This window comes from Myotis myotis, unplaced genomic scaffold, assembly GCF_014108235.1.
Source record: "Myotis myotis isolate mMyoMyo1 unplaced genomic scaffold, mMyoMyo1.p scaffold_m19_p_8, whole genome shotgun sequence".
NCBI lineage: Eukaryota > Metazoa > Chordata > Mammalia > Chiroptera > Vespertilionidae > Myotis > Myotis myotis.
The window spans coordinates 40,824,136-40,845,073 of record NW_023416390.1 but is presented as its reverse complement, the minus strand read 5'-3'; the positions used below and the strand labels follow the sequence as shown (position 1 = coordinate 40,845,073).

The following is a 20,938-nucleotide window of genomic DNA, read 5'->3' as shown; positions in this document are numbered from 1 at the left end:
GCACCAAACTTATGTTTACGAATTTGCTTTTACCTTCCACTTCCAAGGAGGCAGTGCCAGACACAGATCCCCCTTGGTTGGTAGCTCTGACTTGGTAAACTGTGGCATCGTCATCCGTGACACTTGCAATAATGAGCTGATGGTAGCCACCCTTAAACTCTTGAATCCTGTACTTTAATCCATCTGCAATGATTTCTTTGCCTTGTCTGTACCATTTCACAATAGGTTTTGGATGGCCAGTCACTTTGCAGACCAAAGTAGCATTGCTCTGATATCTGACGTTTAGATTTCTTAGTTCCTCTTTAAAGTGTGGTGCCTGAATCGAGACATCAGATTTGGGAGTGACAGGTTCTGATATTTCACTCCATTCGCTTTCCCCACCTAGGTTTTCACACTTCACACGGAACTCATATTCAAGACCTTCAATAAGGTTTTGCACTGAGAAGACAGTTTCTCGAATTTCTTCTGTTGTCACCGCAATCCATTTATTCTGCTTCTTCTCACGCTTCTCAAGGTAGTAATTTCTGATCTTTGCACCGCCATCACTGGCAGGTGGCTTCCAAGCCACAACACAAGACTCTTTCGTGACAGCAGAAATAGTTGGCTTTCCAGGAGCACTTGGCTTTTCTATTTAAAGCAAATAGACAAAAAGGATTTGAGTCATGAGGTGAAACAAGCAGCTTTTTAAAAAGCTGATTAAAAAAATAAAATGTGATAAATTCAAAGTTCTATTAAGAATAGCTATTACAGAAAAATGAATGGATTAGTTTGTGCTAAGGAACTAACAAAACACAAAGTTCCTTTTTAAAGAAGGGATAGGGTATATACATGGGTGGGCAAAAGTAAGTTTATAGTTGTGAGTGTGCAGAGTTTATTCTTATAATTTATTAATTACTATGTTATTTTCCATATAAACAACTGTAAACCTACTTTTGCCAAGCCTGTATTTGTCCTTTTAAATATGCAAGAGTTCAAGTGAGATAAAAGGTTCTTGTGCTTTACCTGAATTTTTGCTATTTCCTTCCAAAATTTATTTCTGTTACAAAGACTTTTATGTGAAGATATTTTTATGTAAAGAATTTTGCCATGTGAAGATTGTAGCAGTTGTACAAGAGGCTGTACTCACCAAATGGACTCTTAATGATCACAACTGAGGGGACCTCTAGAGGGTTACTGATGCCAAAAGTGTTCTGAGCCGAAACCCGGAAGTAGTAGCCAGCATTTTCTGTGAGGTTCACAATTCTACAGGTTGTCACTGAGATGGCTGAAGACACCAATTGCCATTCAGCCCCTTCCTTGGCCTCACATTTCTCCACCACATAATTGGTGATCCAGGAGCCTCCGTCATCTTCTGGTGGCTTCCAGCTGATCACTACCGAGTTCTTTAACAGAGCTTCAATCACAATGGGTCCTGTAGGTTTGTCTGGTTTATCTGTTGGGGGAAAATACAATAGTAGTGGTTTTTGTGGTGTGTCTCCCAAGAGCTTTTCCCCTTTAAAAATAAAAAACCAAAAACACAAAACACTGAAAATGAAAATAAAATACCTTGTATGTCCACATCAAGGGTGGCATCCACTGTTCCGAAAACATTGCTGAGCTGAACTTTGTATTTCCCAGCATGAGTCTTCCGCTGGACATTCTTCATGACGAGATGAGTGTAGTGCTCAGTGTTTTCAATAGCAGTGTTTTCTGAGTTTTGCAGAAGTTTCTGGCCATGGAACCAAGTGATGGCAGGTACTGGACGACCAATGTACATAACATGAAGTCGAAGTGTTGAGCCCACCGCACCATAGTATTTCTCTTTCAGTGGGTAACCAGGATGGAACTGTGGTGTTGCTTGCAGGAGAAGCTTGCTACTGGTTTCTGTCTCTCCAACCTCATTAGTGGCTATGCAGGTATAAACGCCTTCATCTTCTTGTTCATCTGTCATCACTGTCAGAGTATGTGTGCGTCCATCTGAAGACATTTTGTACTTTCGGCTTTGCACGAGCTCCTTACCAAATCGGTACCATTTAATGTCAGGAAGAGGCCTTCCAAGGATCTGGCATGAGAGTTGAGCAGCTTCACCCAATTTGGTGGTAACATCCTCCATTTCTTTGCGTACTCCTGGGGCCTCTCCAGCTGAAGGATATGAAAGATAATATTAATGCATATTGTCACTACTAATTCTGTAATCCTTTGTCCTTATATATCAGGAATTTAAAGTGTTGTTATTGACTAACACTTTATTAGACACCAGGATTTACATGCGTCTAATGCTTAAAAACTCTTTGCAGTGATTTTCCTGGGGTCATATGGAAAATAGGGATCCAGTGAGGACATTATTATGCAGAGTGATTTTTCTCTTTATAATTGAGAGGCATTAACGACGTATAGAGTTTTGGGGAAATAGGAATTCTCTCTATAAATCGGTAGTATCTTTGCCCTTACGTAGGTTGACTGAAGTTGGGTACATTTGTTGATCCTTCAGGTCTTGTTAGGAACTATAAAAAAACACAACCCATTGCATTCGAGGGCGATCCTGTTCTAGTTCACTGCACCTTACATCTATTGGGGTTATGTACAGTGGGGCCTTGGCTTACGAGTTTAATTCGTTCTGAGACCGAGCTCGTTAAGGAGCTCGTTAAGGAGCTCATTAACTCAAATTACTCTGTCAACTCAAAGCAAAAAATCAGCCGAGAGACAGCTGGTATCTCAAAAAACTCGTTAGTCGGGACACTCGTAAGTCAAGGCCCCACTGTATTTGGAATGGCTTCCCATAGAACCTACCCACTACTCCCTGTGTGTGCATATGCCAAAGTGAGTGATTGTTTCCATACATTTGCTCCCCAATAAAGCTTTCTGGAGATCTACTTAGTTTAGAGGAAGAATTAGCCTTAACATGTTACTTAGTTTGTAAATCACAGGCAGAGAACTAATGGCTACTTACATGTTAGTTTCGTCTTTACAGACATAGTAGTTCTTCGAGGTCTGCTAAGCCCAGTCTCATTCTCAGCAAAAACCCTGAATTCATATTCAGTAGCTTCCAGCAAACCCCCTATTGTGAATTGCCTGTCCTTGATGCGGTCTTTATTGCTCTTCTTCCAGGCACTGTCTCCAGATTGTCGGTATTCAACCCAGTATCCAAGGATGTCTTTGCCACCATCACATTCAGGTTTCTCCCACTGTAGAGTGACACTATCTCTGGAGATTGAAAGAATCTCAAGTTCTCCAGGTTGGCTTGGCTTATCTGAAATAGTTTAAAACAATTGAAAAGAGAATCAACTATACTGCTGAAATAAAAGAAAAAACCCAAAGATGGCTTGCCCCTTTGATGTTAACCCCTTCAAAAAAACCTCTCCTTACCAAATGGATCTTTGCAAATAATTGGTTCAGAAGCAGGGCTGGTCTCACTTAGGCCAACATCATTCTGTGCTATGACTCGGAACTGATATTCAGCATCAGGAACGAGCCCCGTCAGGGTGTACATTGTGGTCGTTATCTGAGTCTTATTGTGCCTGACCCACTTGTCAGTTGATGTCTCCTTGCGTTCGATGTAGTAGCCTGTAACTCGAGAACCACCATCGTCTTTGGGCCGGGACCAGGACAGGCTGACAGAACTCTTGGTCACATCGAGTACTTCTGGAGGATTGCTTGGAGGCTCTGGAGGATCTAAGGATATAAGTAGAAAACACACATGTGTTAGAGTATAGTGCCAAATCTCGTCAGCTGATGGCTTCATTTCAAAAGAGTACCGAAAGAATTTTCACAAGGTTGTGGTTGGAAGAGCACTTACTTAGTGGTGTTTTTGGTATGACTGGTTCCTCGGATTTTAAGGGTTTGCTGATACCAAACTGGTTTTCTGCTGAGACACGGAAATGGTATTCCACATTTTCTTTGAGGCCTTTTACCACCAGAGATGTACCTCGGACTCTGGAATCAATGGTATACCAGGCGGCTTTAGGCACTTCTCGTCTCTCAAGGATGTAGCCTAAGATATCGGCACCACCATCATCGGCAGGGGGTCTCCAGCTGACCCTTACAGAGCGAGCTTGTATGTCATCATATTCAAGTGGCCCTTCTGGAGTGTTAGGAATTCCTATCACCTTGACCTTGATGTAAACAGCCTTCTTGCCACATTTGTTTTCCAGAACCAGGTCGTACGAGCCAGAATCATCCCTGACTGCTTCTTTGATGACGAGCTCAGTGTGTGTTTCAGAGGTTGCAATCATGGCACGCTTACTAATATCTTGGCCTTCTTTGGTCCATTTACATATTGGGTATGGTTTTCCTTTGATTGGAATGGTAAGTCTGATGACTCCACCTTGTCTTACAAAGAGACCCTCCTGGTATCTTTCATCAAGTTCAACATCAGGATGTTCTGGAAAAAAAGGTAGGTTGCAATTATCATTTGTGTGTAGGAGTGGGGAGGGGAGGGGAAATAAGTCTTAAGGCAATTATAGAAGAAAGTAAGTGATTGTGCGTCTTACCAAGCATTTCGGTGATTTTGACTGTTCCTGGTACCTCAGCAGGCTCTCCAGGTCCACCAGCGTTACAAGCGAGGATACGGAATCTGTATTCAGCGCCCTGAGGTAGGTGTGTTAAAGTATATTCCCGAATCTTGGTTGGGGTGGTATTACATTTGGTCCATTCATGTTGATCTACTTTCTGCATTTCAATCAAGTAGCCTGTGACTTTAGATCCGCCTTCATCTTCTGGAGGGCTCCAGGCCAGGGAAACGGACGTCCTGGTTGTATCAGTAACTCTTGGGTTTTGTGGCTTTCCTGGAGGAGCTGGGAATAAGAATGAGATCACAACAACAAACTTGTTAAAGTTGCTGAAAGTTGAAAATCAACTGTGCCACCTAACAAATCCACTGAGTGTGGAAACATGGACTATTAGCATTACAATATTTTCTGTTTTGTAAAAATTTCATTCATTTTATAAGGTAAAAAATACTAAACGTGCTTGTTTTTTCCTTTGTCTTAAATATGCTTTATTTACAATTACTATTCCTATCTCACATTTATCATCAGTTTTTAAAGTGCTTTCAGAAATATTAACTTGCTTAAAATTTTTACCTGGAGTCCCATTTTAAAGAGGGGAAAATAGGCTCAAGAGAAGACTATAAAAGTTATTTGACAAAAGCTCCTAGGGGCGAGAGTAGGGAGGGGATTGACGACAAAGGGATGCAAGCAAATTTTTTGAGGTGATGGAAATGTTCTGCATTTTGATTGTGATGGTGGTCCTACAACAGTATAGTTTTCAAAACTTAACAGACTTATACATTTCGGAAGGGTGAATTTTACTACATCAAATTATACCACAGTAAACGTGAATTATACAAAATGTATTACCAATTGGATCCATGGCAACGATGGGTTTAGAAGGACGACCCGGTTTTCCAGTCCCTCTCACATTAATGGCCGTGACACGGTGTTCATATTCTAAGCCTTCAATAAGGCCAGTGGAACGGTACCGCGTCATCGTCACTGGTACTTTATTTACACGGACCCAGCGTTCTGCTCTCACTTCTTTGCGCTCCACAATGTATCCGGTCACTTGGGAGCCACCATCGTCTTCTGGTGGGTACCAAGTGAGTGTCATGCCGTCACGGGAGACATCAAATATCTCTAATGTTTCTGGAGGTCCAGGAATACCTGAAGCAAGAATAGGTGACACAATATTGGCAATATGAATAAATTAAAGACTCATATATTTGTACCAGTGTGTTACCTTTTTAAATGGTGTATAAGGCTCCTGTGGCTCTTTTTCCAATCTTTTCTTTTCTTTCTTTCTTTTTTTTTTTTTTACTTTTCTTGCTGTTCCTCATTTTCTTATATTTTATAAACATTTATTGAGCATGCATTCTTTCTCCCACTTTACCAGAACCAGCCTGTCCTTCCTTTCTTCCCTCCCTCTCTTCCACTTATCCCTCTCTCCTCTCCTCCTTTCTTTCTTTCATTAAAACAAAAATCTAACCACGTTGAAAACCTCCAAGAAAAGGGGAGTTAGAAACCTTAGGACGACCCTGGGTTAATTTTGTGACCTATTTTTACTCACATTAGGACACATTAAAAACAGATTCCTTTTTGTTAACATTCAGAATCAGAGGAGGGGAGAATGGAGGAAGGGTCCAAGGACTTACTGATGCTGCTGCGACATTCTATGATCTCCGACTGCAAGTAAGAGCCAATCCCGAAGCGGTTGGTTGCGGCCACCCGGAACACATACTCGTTTCCTTCAGTGAGTCTGGTGAACTTAAATGTCGTTCTAGTCACTGATTCAGACACTGGCAGCCATCCTGGACGGTGGGCATCACGTTGTTCTACCACATAGCCACTCAATGGAGCACCGCCATCCAATTCAGGTGCTTCCCAGGAAATGGAAACTGAAGTATCCTCAATTTCATCAACCTTGATAGGCCCAGTTGGTGGACCAGGCTTGTCTATGAAAGAAAAAGAAATCCAGGGAATTAATTTTCACTTCAAATCAAAATTGGGTGACTGAGTGTCAGCAACAGTTTGCATGTGTCTTTGTTACATGTCCTTACCAAGGATGATAACTTTAATGGTCTCTGAAGTAGTTCCAGTTACATTTTTCAATTCAAGTGTATATTCTCCTGTATCTCTGATAGTGGTCTCACGGATGGTTAATTTTGCTACTCTTGTCTGAGTTTCAACTGTGATACGCTCTGATTCTTTTAGTTTAGAACCAGCAAAGAACCATGAAGCAGCAGGAGGTGGACGACCAGCGATAGGTATCACCAGCTCTACTGGTCTGCCAGCTGGGACATGGATGGTCTTTTGAGGCATCGTAGAGAGATCAATTGTTGGCAACACTATGAGAAAGAAATGAGGCATTTATTCTTAAGCATTATTTCTAAGGACACAGTGTCATGATTTCTGAATGTTTTCTTTGTTTTACTTTACTATTATTGCTATTTTTGGCAAGTGGGTACATACCTCTGAGGTCTTGTATAGTCACGGGTGTGATGATCTCTCTTGGTTCTGACACACCTTTCTCATTTTGTGCCCTTACTCTAAATAAGAACTGTTCACCTTCATTTAGGGAAACAACAGTGTGCTCTAGGACTGTGGGTTTTAATGTAACAACCTTCATCCATCTGTCAGTGCCAGCTTTGGAGGCCTCAAGAACATATCCAGTGAGTCGGCTACCACCATCATAGAGTGGTTTTTCCCAGGCAAGGGTAACAGTTGACTTGGTGACATCGACCACTTCCAGTTTTGTAGGCACCAAAGGCACTTCTGAGACCAGCACTGCATCAGATGTTTCACAAGGCTCTCCAATGCCATAAATATTTTCTGGCAACACTCTGAAATAGTACATGATTCCTTCTATAAGTCCAGAAATTCGGTAAGCTGTCTTGCTGCATTTGGTAGTTACTGTTTTGAATGCTCTCATGGCAGCTTCACGCTTCTCAATAATGTAGTTGTTGACTGGAGCTCCACCATCAATTGTGGGGATTTCCCAAGTAATGGTCACAGAATCTCTTGATACTTCCTTAACTGTCACTGAAGGACAGGGACCGGGAGTATCTAAAAAGTAGAATGAAAGATCCATAATTCTTATTTGCCCGATTGGTTGATAGATTTTCTTTTTTGCCAGAAAATATACTTAACATAGTTTCTCTCTAGAGAGGTGACCAATCATAGGTCAAGATGTATCTTTTTAGAGACTCTACTCACAACATCATCAATTTTCAGACAAATACTTACCATATACTTTAACAAGGACAGTTGCTGATTTTTTGCCAGATTGATTTTCGGCTTCAATGGTGTATTTTCCAGCATCATACCGGTTAACTTTATCCACGATAAGTAAAGAGTAGCTGTCAGTGGTGTCAATAATTGCCCGGTTTGCAAGGTCAATGCCCTTCTTGCTCCATGTTATGACAGGAGGTGGTCTTCCAGATACAGACACCATCAGGCGTAATGAGGCCCCAGCTCTGATGGTCACAGTCTTCTTTAAATCGTCTGCAAGCTCAAGATCTGGTATTTCTGGAAAGTAAAAGTCAAAACTTAATTACTTTATGAACAGGTGTGATGAGAAAATAATTCACCTGAAAGTTTATGATAAATACCTAGTCTTTCCACAGGCTCAATTTCGGCAATTGACTCGCTGTATTCACTCATACCCTTCACAGTCACAGCAGCAACTCTGAAGGAGTATTTCTGGCCCATTTTAAGGTCTACCACCGTGAATTCAGTATTTCTTATTGTGGCATTGGTATGCACACGGTACCACTGCTCAGTGTCCTTCTCTTGCATCTCAAGAACGTATCCTATGATGTCAGCGCCACCATCGTACATGGGCTTGGTCCATGCCAAACTAATGCTGTGCTTGGTGGTATCTACAACTCTTGGAGCAGAAGGTGGTCCAGGGGTATCTATAGGATTTTAAAAGAGGGATGCAGATGTTATATAAATAAGAACGCTTTGAGATTTGTATTTTTGGTTTTCAAGAGTCACAAAGGCATTATTTTTTGTTGTCCACACCCACCAAGATAATTTTTGTAACTGGCCTTTTCTGATATTATAGGAAAGCACTGTCAGCTATATTATCACTATTATTATTATTATTTTAAATAATTGACTTTTTTGGAAAGATGTTTCTTTCCTGCTACTTTGGCTTGCTATGCTGTGTTCTAGCTAAGCTCACTGTTTAGAGTATCCATTCTCAGGGTACTTTCTTTTAGTTGCTCAGCTTTCACAGGGTTAATATCATTTGTCTCCTCTACAGGTGACAATGAATACAGGGATCAGTTTCTTCTACATCCCCCATTCAGCCCCAATGATTTATTCCTTAGTTCTTGGGCTCTAACTCTACACAGGGATTTGCTACTTCCTTTTGAAGCTCTTGTGACAATGATTTTGTTGGGTACTTATTAAAGTACCTGAAACCATGTTGTGCTAAACCTCTGCTTAAAAGAGACGTTGTCTTCTTTCTTGTCAGTAGCTGTTACCACTACAGTGCATTTTCTCAATTTGTTAGAAGATTTATAAAATACATCCTTGTAATATACTTTTTTTCATAGACTGGAAAACACTGCAACAATTTTCAACTATTGCTAACTTAACAGAAGTGATAACTAATTTGTTTTCTGATTTAGACTATATTTAAAACCCTTCTAATAAGCATATGCTTTTGTAGAGCATTCACAAATTCTGCAAGTCCTTGGAAGTGGCATTTTGGAAAATCATTTATAATACGGTTTTGGTAGGCATTAGGTTTATGTAGTATGATTCTTGGAACTCACATGATGGCTCTCTGCAGGAGATGAAGTTGGAAGCCTCGCTAGGTTCACTGTTGCCAGCAGCATTCACTGCCGTCACCCGGAACTGGTAAGCACAACCTTCCATCAGGCCAGTCACCTTCAGTCTGGTATCATACACCACATAGTCTTTGTTGACACGTGTCCAACGCAAGCTCTTCTTCTCACGTTTGTCCACTAGGTAGTTGCTGATCTCATTGCCACCATCAGATTCAGGTTTTAGCCACTGAATAATGATATGCTCTTTGCCAGCCCCAATTTCCTCAGGCATGCCAGGTTGCGATGGAATAGCTGTTTACATTTTTATGAAAATAGGATAATCAGAATTGCACTAAGTCACCATTGATAAGACTGTCCTCCTCTCCCCACGAGCCCATTACATTTCAACTACCAAGTTGCTGAAAAGTGTTAATACTCACTGAATGAGTTTCTGGCTACAATTGGCTGTGTTTCAGCAGGCACACCAGGGCCGTATTTGTTTACTGCCCGCACTCGGAATATGTATTCATTGTTCTTGATGAGTCTGGTAACCACATAGGATAGGGTTGGGCATTCGCCCTCAACAATCACCCAGTTGAGCCTGCTGGTCTCGCGCCTTTCCACAATGTAGTGAGTTATTGCTGCTCCTCCATCCTCCTGAGGAAGGCTCCAGGCTAACGTGCACTTCTCCTCCGTCACTCTGCTGACGGTGAGATTTCCACATGGGCCAGGGGTATCTGAAACAGGTGTAATGACAAACAGTGGTGAAGATCTTTCCTTCTGCTCACCGTTGAAAATGCTATAAAAATAAAAGAACATCTGACACGCTTACCAAGAACTTTGACCAAGACAGACACGGCCTTGGTCCCACCGGCATTCTTCACTGTTAAGGTGTATTTTCCACTGTCACTTCTGTCACAGAACTTGATTATAGCAGTTGCTCGTTTGCCAGTATACTGCAAAGAGACTTTTTCACAGAGATCTAGTTCCTTGTCCCCTTTGGTCCAGATGATTTTGGGTTCAGGTTTGCCACCAACTGCAGCATCCAGAACAAGATCTGAGCCTGCTCTGATGGTAACCAGATCACCCTGTAATCTGGCATCCAGTTCAGCCTTGGGTGGAGCTGTCATGGACAAAGCAGATGTAAATGAATATATGACAGTTTATTTACGCATACATTGTGATAATTTAAAAGGAGAACATTGAGTATTTTTTACCATATTCATCTCGGCAAGTGACGGGGCCTGTAGATTCTGATCCTTTGCTAATGACGCCTGCTGCATTCTTGGCCAACACACGGAATTCATAAGTGTCTCCTTCACTGAGAGCGGTCACAGTGAAGAAATTATCAGAGACAATGGTATAGTTGCACTTCAGCCAGCGACCATCTCCAACTTCACTGACTGGCTTACGCTCTATGATGTAGCCCACAACCTTGCTGCCTCCGTCATATATTGGGGCTGACCAAATCAGTGACACTGTTGATCTTGTGACATCTGTCACTTCTGGTCTTCCTGGTGCATCTGGAAGGGATACAGAAATAAAGTTTAAAAATGCAGTCCTGAATACTACTAGTACCAATGATCATAATGATAATAAACATAAACAAATGTACCCTTAAATTGTGACACATACCAACTGGGTTCTGAGCCATTACAGGTCTTGAAGCTTCACTGGCTTTGCTCACACCTGCAGCATTGAGTGCATATGTTCTGAACTGATATTCCAGTCCTTCTACCAAACTGGTCACTTTGTAGTTGCACTCTAAGCATGGCACTTTGTTTTCTTTCACCCACAGAATGGTGTTACGCTCTTTCTTCTCAACCCAGTAGCCAATGATTTTACTGCCACCATCATGATAGGGTTCTTCCCAACGAATAGACATGGCATTGGCTGACACGTGGTAGACTTCAGGTCTGGTAGGAGCGCTTGGTGGAACTAAATATAAACAAAGGTATTACATATGAATACAATTTTATAAAATTCAGGGGAAATATTTAATACTAAAGATGTTGAAATATGATTTTTGTTTTTCTTACCAAATGGATGCTCAGCAATTATTGGTGCTGATTCTAGAGGCTTGCTGACACCAAATCGGTTCTCTGAACTGACACGGAATGAATATTCCATGTATTTTGTGAGATGAGTGACTTTAATCTGAGTGCGCTTGACACTGGAATTGATAAGCTGCCAAGCTGTGGTACCTGACTCACGCTTCTCAACTATGTAATTAGTAATCTCGCTGCCTCCATCATCTTTAGGTTCAGCCCATGAAAGGACACATGATTCGGATGAGATAGATGAGACTTCGATGGGGCCGGTTACTGGACCTGGCCTTCCAATGACCACAACTGTGATGGTAAATGTTTTAACACCAGCTGTATTTTCCAGGGTCAAGAAGTATCTTCCAGAGTCACCTCTCATGCTTTCTTTTACAGACAAGGTGGTTCTGTCTTTTGTTGTTGTTATACTCATCCGCTCTGTCTCCTTAAGTCTCATCTCTTCCAGCTTCCATGTTACTTTGGGGGTGGGGCGACCACTGATTGGCACATCAATGGTAAATGTGCTTCCTGCTTTGCAAGTTATGAGCTGATTGGTAATTCCAGTAAGGTCTGCAGTGGGCTCAATTTGAGGCTCTTTGATAATGACCGAAGAGAAGGCTTCCCTGGGTTCACTGTAGCCAGCGTCATTCTTGGCCTTCACACGGAATTCATATTCAGTGTTCTCAACCAGTTGTTCAACAGTGAAGGTCAGCAGTTTGGTGTGACCAGCTTCAACCCAGAAGTCAGAGCCCTTTTGTCTCATTTCGAGCAGGTAGCCAGTGATTCGGCTGCCTCCATCATGGTCTGGTTTCAGCCAAGCTAAGACGGCAGAGGATTTGCTTGTGTCAACGATATCAAGTCTCTTAGGTGGAGCAGGCTGTTCTGTGGCTATAATTGGTTCTGGCATTTCATAAGGTTCACCAATGCCATACTCATTTTCTGCAGAAACACGGAAATAGTAGGGAACGCCTTCTGCCAGGTCATTAACCTTGAGGATTTGACGAGTGCATTTTTCACTGATAATCTGCCAGCTACGGCGACTTGCTTCTCGTTTCTCTACCACGTAGTGATGGATTCGGGCACCACCATCAAGGAGAGGGGCATCCCACATCAGTGTAACAGACCCCCGGGTCACATCCTTGAAGGTAATCGGGCCAGGTGGCCCTGGAGTGTCTAGCACCTTGACGGTGAATGTGACTGACTTACTACCACTGCTGTTTTCCACGGTAAGGGTGTATTTCCCTGCGTCATTTCTGTTGCAGTTTTCCACGGTGAGGGTGGTGAAGGAGTCTGTTATATGGATATCAGCCCGAATGCTAAGGTTAGAGTCGGGTTTGCTCCACACAGCTGTAGGAGCTGGTCTACCCTGGTAGGCAATGAAGAGGCGGATACTGGCCCCAGCTCTAACAACGTGAGTCTGCTTGAAGTTTGCGTCAATATCTAACTCAGGAGCAGTTAACCGATCAACGGCTTTAATTGTGCCAGTCACTTCACAGCTGTCTCCTCTTCCAGCACCATTGATAGCACTAACCCGGAATTTGTATTCTTCACCTGCTTCTAGATCTGTGACTGTGTATCTTGTTTTCACACATGCCTCTACATTTACCTTGTGCCAGTCTTCTAAGCTAGCTTTGCACATTTCAATAATATACCCAATTATTTCCATGCCTCCATCAAACACTGGCTTAGACCATTCTAAGCTCACAGTTGTCTTTGATGTGTCTGTCACTTTGACCACAGTGGGAGCACCTGGTGGGCTGACTGGCTCTCTGCATTTGATTAGTCTTGAGATATCACTGGCAGGTCCTATTCCTGCAGCATTTTCAGCCATGACACGGAATTCATACTCATTGCCTTCTACTAGACCAGTGACTTTGAATCTTGTCTCAGAGATTGGTCGTTTGCTGATCACTTTTACCCATCTTGTGCTTTTCTTCTCTCTCCTTTCAAGGATATACTGTTGAATTTCATTGCCACCATCTGATTCTGGCCTTGCCCATGTCATGGTAATGCTATTGCCTGTTACGTTACTTGGTTCTGGAGTGCCTGGGGCATCAGGAACAGCTGTAAAAGGAGAACAGAAAAATGAATGAATAAGCAAATAAACCAATTAGGCATGTTTGCGTGGAAGTTAATCTTATGATACATTACCACTTCATAAAAATGGACACTTACTGTATTGTATTTGAGCAACCACTGGGTCAGAATCAAGTGGTCTGCCAACACCAAACTTGTTAACTGCAGAAACACGGAATTGGTATTCATTGCCATTTATTAGTTTAATGGCGGTATAGCTGTGGGCTTCACATTTATCTTCAATTAGTGCCCAAGCAAGTCTGCTGGTTTCCCGTTTTTCAACGATGTAGTGAGTTACAGGAGCACAGCCATCATTGAGAGGAGCATCCCACCACAGGGTCATCTTCTCGCCAGTAATATTGGTGAATCTTATTGGCCCAACTACTTTTCCTGGTGTATCTGTAAGAAAAACGTTCCACAGTTAGTTCCTTTTTCCTTGTCCATTCAAATGCAATCAGGCCTGCCTCTAATCCAAGTCCTGAAAATGTTAAGATTAAGAAGCTATTTTAGAAGTACCTTGTACTTTCACTGTAATTTCTGCTTTTGCAGAGCCAGATACATTTTTGGCTTCCACTTTATATACACCACGATGGTCCCGAGTAGCATCTCTAACAAAGAGGCTGGTGGATCCAAGGACATCGGTTATTTCCATATTCATCCTCTTTTCAATTTCTACTTCATCTTTGAACCAAGTTACTCGAGGTACTGGTCGTCCTTGCACCAAAGCTTTAATTCTAAGACTCTCTCCAGCTTTAATAACGAGACCATCAAAGTATTCAGGGCCAAACTCTACTGTTGGTGGAACTAAAAAGAAATATAAATAATATGCATTAATTTGGCTTAATAATGATATAAATTAACATTGTTTTTCTTTTTAAATTTCTTTTTAATTTTTCTTTTTTTCTTTATTGATTAAGGTATTACATATATGTCCTTATCCCCCCGTTGCCCCCGGCCTCCCCACTCATGCCCTCACCCCCTTGGTGTCTGTGTCCACTGGTTAGGCTTATAGGCATGCATACAAGTCCTTTGGTTGATCTCTCCCCCTTACCTCCACCCTCCCCTACCTTCCCTCTGAGGTTTGATGGTCTGATTGCTGCAACATTTCATTAGCATCATATCATAAAGCCTGGAAGTGTTACTAGTAATACTCATTCTGTATTACCAAAGCTATTCTGAAAATAGGATTGATAATTGAGAATGTAGATTATGGAGTTAGACATTTGCATGGTTATCTCCTTTGTTATGTTTGTCATGTTATTAATCTCGCATTGAGACTTATAAAAAGAGAAGCAAAACATTTACAGATCATTTACTTCCTAGTACTGCTGCATATTCAAATGAGTTCCTGTACGAGGCTATTGGCTGCACTCAGGCAAGCTGATGACTGTGCTACTGATGTATGCTGTATTCTAGTAACTTCAGTAAAGATGGACAGTTATTCTTGAGAGCCTTTTAAATTTTTATAAAAGACTGAAATTACAAAGCTAAAAATGCAGTTACACTTGTATGCTATTTATATGGGAATGGAGTGAAATAATAGACATGGTAAAAAGAATTGATGCCAATTACATTTTTTTTTCTTTTCTTCATTTGAAAGATAGACAATCTAATTCATCACATAACAACCTTGGATAATCTGTATAAAATGATGTTCCTGTTCCCATTTTATAGACCAAGGACCAAAAAGTATTTTTTTAAAATGTGAATGCTCTTAGCCTTATTGGAAATCAGTTGTAAATGCTTACCATTTTCATCTCTTGTCATGATAAAGCCAGAAGACTGTGAAGGAGGACTTATAGTTCCAACGGCATTTCTTGCAATTATTCTGAATTCATATCGATCCCCAGGACTCAGTCCTGTGACTGTGTACTGACATTCACAGACATCAGTAAAGTTGCATCTAACCCAACGATCACTCCCTTGCCGTCTCTCAATGCTGTAGGCCACAATCTTACTGCCTCCATCACGCAACGGTGGGTTCCATTTAAGTGTGATGGTTTCTCGGGTGACGTCAATGTAGTCAGGAGTGCCAGGTGGGTCTAAAATATTATATGGAAATTAAATGCATCATTATTTCTGTAATCAACTCTTAATCATCAATGGAGGAACAATAAAATGAACAAATCCCACAAGCTCATTTTAGCCATTAACTTCAATTTTTTGTATTGTAATCTTTAAAAAGAACTTTAAAGTACTTTATCAGACTGATTTGAAATTATCCCCCTTTCATTACTTGACCAGTTCTTTAGTGATAAATATACATATATCTATCTATATAGATATATCTATATATCTATATAGATATATATGATAGAAGGTGAGGTGATACGTGGAAGAAAAGCAGTGTTTGATTTATTTGTTACCAACACATTCAGTTGCCGAATTAAATATATTTGAATAAAACTCAATCACTTACCTACTGGGGAAACAGCTAAGGTAAATTTGCTTGGGTCACTAGGTGAGCTTAAGCCGGCAGAATTTTCAGCAAATACACGGAACTGGTAATCCAGGCCTTCTATTAGTCCTGTAGCTCTATACTCTCTTCCAGATATTGGTGATGTATTCACTCTTTGCCAGAGGATGCTATTTCTTTCTTTCTTTTCAACATGGAATCCAGTAACTTCTGAACCACCATTATAAACTGGAGCATCCCAAGTTAGTGACATGCCATCAGAAGTCACATTGTATATAACTGGCTTTCCTGGGGGGCCAGGAATCCTGAACTGGTGTTTTGCCACAATAATGGTAGAGACAAGTGGCTGGCTGACTCCGTATCTATTTTCTGCCCTCACTCTAAATTGGTATTCAGAATCTTTGACTAAATTAGGAACTTTGAAAGTCGTCCTGGCAACACTTGAGCACACCATCTTCCAATTAGTTTGTGAAGCTTCTCGCTTCTCAATGCTGTAACAAGTAATTTCTCCTCCTCCATCATCTTCGGGCACATCCCATGACATGATGACACTGTCAGCTTTGATTTCATCAAATTTAATGGGCCCTTTTGGCTTTGATGGTGGGCCAAGTGTGATGACAGTGATGGGAAATGAGTTTCTACAAACCGCGTTATCAAGAATAATTGTGTATTTCCCTCCATTCTCCTTTTTGGCATTCTTAATATTGAAAGTAATTTTGTTTTCAGTTTTACTGAAACGGACATTTTCACTTTCTTTCAATGGCAAACCGTCTTTCATCCAACTGATAGATGGTTTGGGTTTTCCTTTATAAGGTAATTCGAGGTGCACGTTATGCCCAATTCTCACAGTGACTTGTGCTCCAGGGATATCTGACAGGTCAACTTCAGGTGTAATTACAAGTTCTTTCACTGTAATCGGCCCAATACTGACAGAATCACTCAGTCCTTTCTCATTTCTGGCAGACACTCTGAATTCCAGGACTGAATGTTCCTTAAGTTGGCCAACCTCAATTTCACATGTCTTACTAATGCCAGCATGTGACCATGTTTGTTCTGTACTACTTTTCCTTTCCACAACATAGTCTGTGATGACACTACCACCATCAAAGTCAGGCTTGGTCCAGCTCAGGGTAACAGATGTCTTTGATGAATCTTTCACTGAGAGATCACGTATAGGAGCTGGTACTTCAGCAGCCTTCACTGGCTCTGTGGTTTCACAGGGTTCCCCAATTCCAATTTCATTTTCCGCAAGAACTCTGAAGAAGAATGGTGTTTTCTCCGACAAATCTGTTACCTTAAAGGATGTACTAGAACATTTGTTTGTTACTGCAGACCATGTTCTCTTGGTGGCGTCTCTCTTTTGAATGACATAATTAATTATGGGCGATCCTCCATCAATGAGAGGAGGATCCCAGAACAGAGTGACTGTGCCTTGAGAAACATGTTTAATATGTAGTTTCTGGCAGGCGGCTGGTGTATCAAGCACTTTGACACTCACAGTTGAAGACTTGGGTTCACCAACTCCATTTTCTATTGTGAGAATATATTTTCCTGTATCATTGCGAGTCACTTGAGGAATAAGGAGTAATGAAGATGAATCAGTGTTTTGAATGCTGTATCTGACATCACTGCCAAGATTCTTCTCATCTTTTCTCCATGTTACAGTAGGTGGAGGTCTGCCTTTAAAGGGAATAAATACTTGTACATCTTCACCCGCTTTGGCGATGATAGAGGTTCTGAAAGCCACATCTAGGTTGATCTCTGGTTCCTCTGTAGACATAAAATGGACATATACAATGAATTTTCAAGCAAGAAAATGATTTACTGAAGATACTCTAATAAAGAAAATAACAATGCAATGATACCAGTAGGAACATACCGAGTATGTCTTTAGCTTGTGCAGGTTCAGTCATTGCAATAGGTTCTCCTTGCCCAGCACAGTTTACAGCAGACACCTGGAAGTAGTAATTGACTCCAGGTTTCAGGTTAGATACCACATACTCTGTAGTTCTGACTTCTTCTTTGGTAGAGACAATAGTCCATTCCTCTTCTTCTCCTTGTCTCATCTCGACAACATAGCCAGTAACAGCACTGCCCCCATCGTAGACAGGTTTACTCCAGGCAAGAGTGATGGATGATTTAGTTGTATCTGAAATTCTTATCTTAGCTGGTGGGCCTGGAGGATCTGGAATTGCCATTCACATAGTAGTTACATAATCATGTACAATTCAGTGACATCAAAAAAGACATGGGTGAAGATGCTGCATTTATGAGCACTTACCGACAGGATCAGCAGCTTTGTAGAAGTCAGATGGTTCCGAAAATGGACCCTGTCCAGCAGCGTTGACAGCACAAACTCGGTATTGATAGTCACTGTTTTCCGTGAGTCCTGTCACTTTCTGTCTGGTGTCACGGATAGTCTCCTTTAGGACTTTGAACCATCCTAGACTCTTCTTGTCTCGTTTCTCAAGGAAATAGCCACTTATTTCATTCCCGCCATCTGCAACTGGTCTGTTCCAGACAACAGTCATTGCATTCTTGGTTATCTTTGTCACCTCTGGTATGCTTGGAGGCCCTGGTGTAACTATTTAGAAAGGAAAAGGAAAATGAGCTCAAAGGATCGACATTACTGACAAATTCTACCTTTCAATCTTCAAATCTTATCCAAGAATATTAGCTTCATTTGTTATATCATCCACCTTGTGAAGAGGATGATTATAAGAAGAGATATAATACAAAAGAAAATCAAAGTCATTCTAAGAAAGCACTTACAAGCTAGCAGAATAGCTTATATTTAGTTTTAGAATACTTTTAAGTATTGGATTTCAGTTTTCTAATGAAATCATGTCTCACCAAATGCATTCTTTGCTACCACTGGATCAGATTCCAGTGGATCACCAATTCCGTATTTGTTCACGGCTCGAACCCGGAAGATGTATTCATTTCCTTTGATAATTTTGGTGGTTGTAATGATGCACTCTTCTAGATTTTCAGACACCATAGACCACACAACGCGGCTTGTTTCACGCTTTTCCACGATGTAGTGAGTGATTTTGGCACCACCATCATCCTCTGGAGGCCGCCAGAGAAGGGTCATCTTTTCAGCAGTGACAGTCTTAAATTCAATTGGTCCACCTGGTGGTCCTGGTTTGTCTGTCAATGGAAGAACAAAACAGTACGTTAGCCATTTTAAAAGGCTATTACTTAAAATTACTAAGTTTTAGGCCAACAAAATATGATGTTGGCCTTTATTCAGTACCTACCAAGGATCTGTACTCTGATGGTGGCTGAGGCTGAGCCCATGGCATTCCTTAGTTTTAATTCATAGCTTCCACTATTAAGGCGACTTGCATCTTTGATGAGTATAGACGCAAGGTCAGTGGTATTTTCGACACACACCAGTGCATTGGTTTGTAATTCTTTATCATCTTTATACCACTCAATTGTCGGCTCAGGTTTGCCAGAAATGCCAGCTCTGAGCTTCACAGATGTACCTGCTCTGTATTTGACAACTTCTGTATATTCTAGAGGTAAATCAATTACAGGTCCACCTGCAGGAAAAACAGATGATAAATATTTAAAAGGTCAAAAAGATGAAAAAAATAATTGTAATAACTTTAAAGTGAGTCATTGGCCTTTATTTAAAAATATATGGACACACATAGTAGTTCTAATCCTATTTAGCCATTATTTTAAACATTCAAATGTTACAAGCTCCTCTTCTATCCCAAGTGGGTAAGAAAGATTGAGAGTAAGTTCTGTACCCCGATGACACTGCATTAATTGCACAGGGACTTAAATGCCTTTGAAATATATTTAAAAATCTATTAGGTGTTTGATTCCAGTGTTGAAATGAGATATGCTAGTGAGAACATCATTGAAGGATAAGCATTATCCATTTTCTTTCATGCTAGGTTCTCCTTTCTCTTTCTTTAACTACCTCCTATCCTTTTTATTTTCCCTTTTCAGTTTATTGGTGTGGGTGGTTCATGTCAGACCCTTGAAGTCTGAATTCTCTACTCAAAGAGCTACATGCTTCACTGGATAGATTTTCTGCTGTGCTTCTTAGAATTTTTCCATCCACCTTTATTTCTTTTTAAATCGATTTTAGAGACTGGAGGGAAGTGGGACGGAGGGAGCAGAGGGAGAGAGAGAAAAATATTGATGTGAGAGAAAAATATTGATTGGATCAATTGGTTACCTTGCCTTCTGTGCCCTCGTCAGGGATTGAACCTGAAACAAGGGTATGTGCCCTGACCAGGAAGCTAACCTACAACCTTTTGGTGTACAGGAGGACATTCCAAACAACTGAATCACAAAAGCTAGGGCAATACTAACCAGGCCCGACCCTGCTTAGCTTCCGACGTCAGATGAGTTTGGACACGTTCAGGGTGGTATGGCCATAGACAGAACTTTAGAGAAATAGAACTAAATCTGACCTGCTTCTTGGTCTAACAAGTACTGATTCAGTGTCCACAAAGCCTGATTCATAAAGAGCAGCTCTGGGATTCTCAGCGTGAGGATGAGAGTGGACACTATAGAGGCTCCTCCTTGAAAATGGGAAACTTAGACAAACTATCACAGGATGCCTAACTCTAATGAAATTTTCAGTTTTAAACCACTGTTGAGTTGAACATACTACTTATTTTCCAGAATGGTCAAGTATGTATATTTTGGACTGACAACAATGTACAGAGAGTTCAGGAGTTTGTTTGAATTCCCACTCTATCACTAATGAGCTGTTTGATTTTGGAGAAGTTACATAAGCACTTGAAACCTCAGTTTCTTTTCTGTAAATTGGGCTAATCTTAGGGCTGTTAGAACTAAGGGGGAGCATTCATGGAAAGTACCCAAATAGTAGCTGCTGCTAATACTACCGTGAATACCTCTGTTTAGTTTTTCACTTATTTAAGAAGAATATTTTCTGGGTACTCAGCCATGGTCTTAATTATTGAGTCTGATGTTTTAAAAAAGAAGAGTGAAAGCACCAACTCATACAGCCCAAAGAATCATAAAAGGTTGAAGTTGGAAAGGCCTTTAGATATTCTGTAGTCCAAATCTCCTGTTTCACGATTAAGTCAAGAGGCCTGGGGAGCTTAAGGAATTTTCCTTAGACTCCCAGCCGGTTCTTCCTAAGACTGCCAGCTAATG

The 20,938-nt window shown here is 41.1% G+C and overlaps 1 protein-coding gene across 1 annotated transcript in view; it reads right to left on the bottom strand.

Annotated features, from left to right (window-relative positions):
* The window catches only part of TTN (titin), a 278,629-nt gene that overhangs the window by 10,503 nt on the left and 247,188 nt on the right, over window positions 1–20,938 (bottom strand). Inside the window, exons 295-321 of the mRNA XM_036318697.1 lie at window positions 19,051–19,338; window positions 18,641–18,940; window positions 18,069–18,371; window positions 17,667–17,972; window positions 15,791–17,557; window positions 15,120–15,413; window positions 13,888–14,175; window positions 13,471–13,770; window positions 11,293–13,359; window positions 10,889–11,191; window positions 10,471–10,776; window positions 10,086–10,376; window positions 9,694–9,990; window positions 9,260–9,565; window positions 8,084–8,389; window positions 7,719–8,000; window positions 6,945–7,538; window positions 6,533–6,820; window positions 6,128–6,427; window positions 5,337–5,639; window positions 4,470–4,772; window positions 3,776–4,360; window positions 3,346–3,651; window positions 2,930–3,229; window positions 1,546–2,121; window positions 1,127–1,432; window positions 34–627 (exon numbers count right to left, since the gene is read on the bottom strand). Coding sequence (XP_036174590.1) covers window positions 34–627; window positions 1,127–1,432; window positions 1,546–2,121; window positions 2,930–3,229; window positions 3,346–3,651; window positions 3,776–4,360; window positions 4,470–4,772; window positions 5,337–5,639; window positions 6,128–6,427; window positions 6,533–6,820; window positions 6,945–7,538; window positions 7,719–8,000; window positions 8,084–8,389; window positions 9,260–9,565; window positions 9,694–9,990; window positions 10,086–10,376; window positions 10,471–10,776; window positions 10,889–11,191; window positions 11,293–13,359; window positions 13,471–13,770; window positions 13,888–14,175; window positions 15,120–15,413; window positions 15,791–17,557; window positions 17,667–17,972; window positions 18,069–18,371; window positions 18,641–18,940; window positions 19,051–19,338 — 12,459 coding nt within the window. The remainder of the gene's footprint in view (window positions 1–33; window positions 628–1,126; window positions 1,433–1,545; window positions 2,122–2,929; window positions 3,230–3,345; window positions 3,652–3,775; window positions 4,361–4,469; window positions 4,773–5,336; window positions 5,640–6,127; window positions 6,428–6,532; window positions 6,821–6,944; window positions 7,539–7,718; window positions 8,001–8,083; window positions 8,390–9,259; window positions 9,566–9,693; window positions 9,991–10,085; window positions 10,377–10,470; window positions 10,777–10,888; window positions 11,192–11,292; window positions 13,360–13,470; window positions 13,771–13,887; window positions 14,176–15,119; window positions 15,414–15,790; window positions 17,558–17,666; window positions 17,973–18,068; window positions 18,372–18,640; window positions 18,941–19,050; window positions 19,339–20,938) is intronic.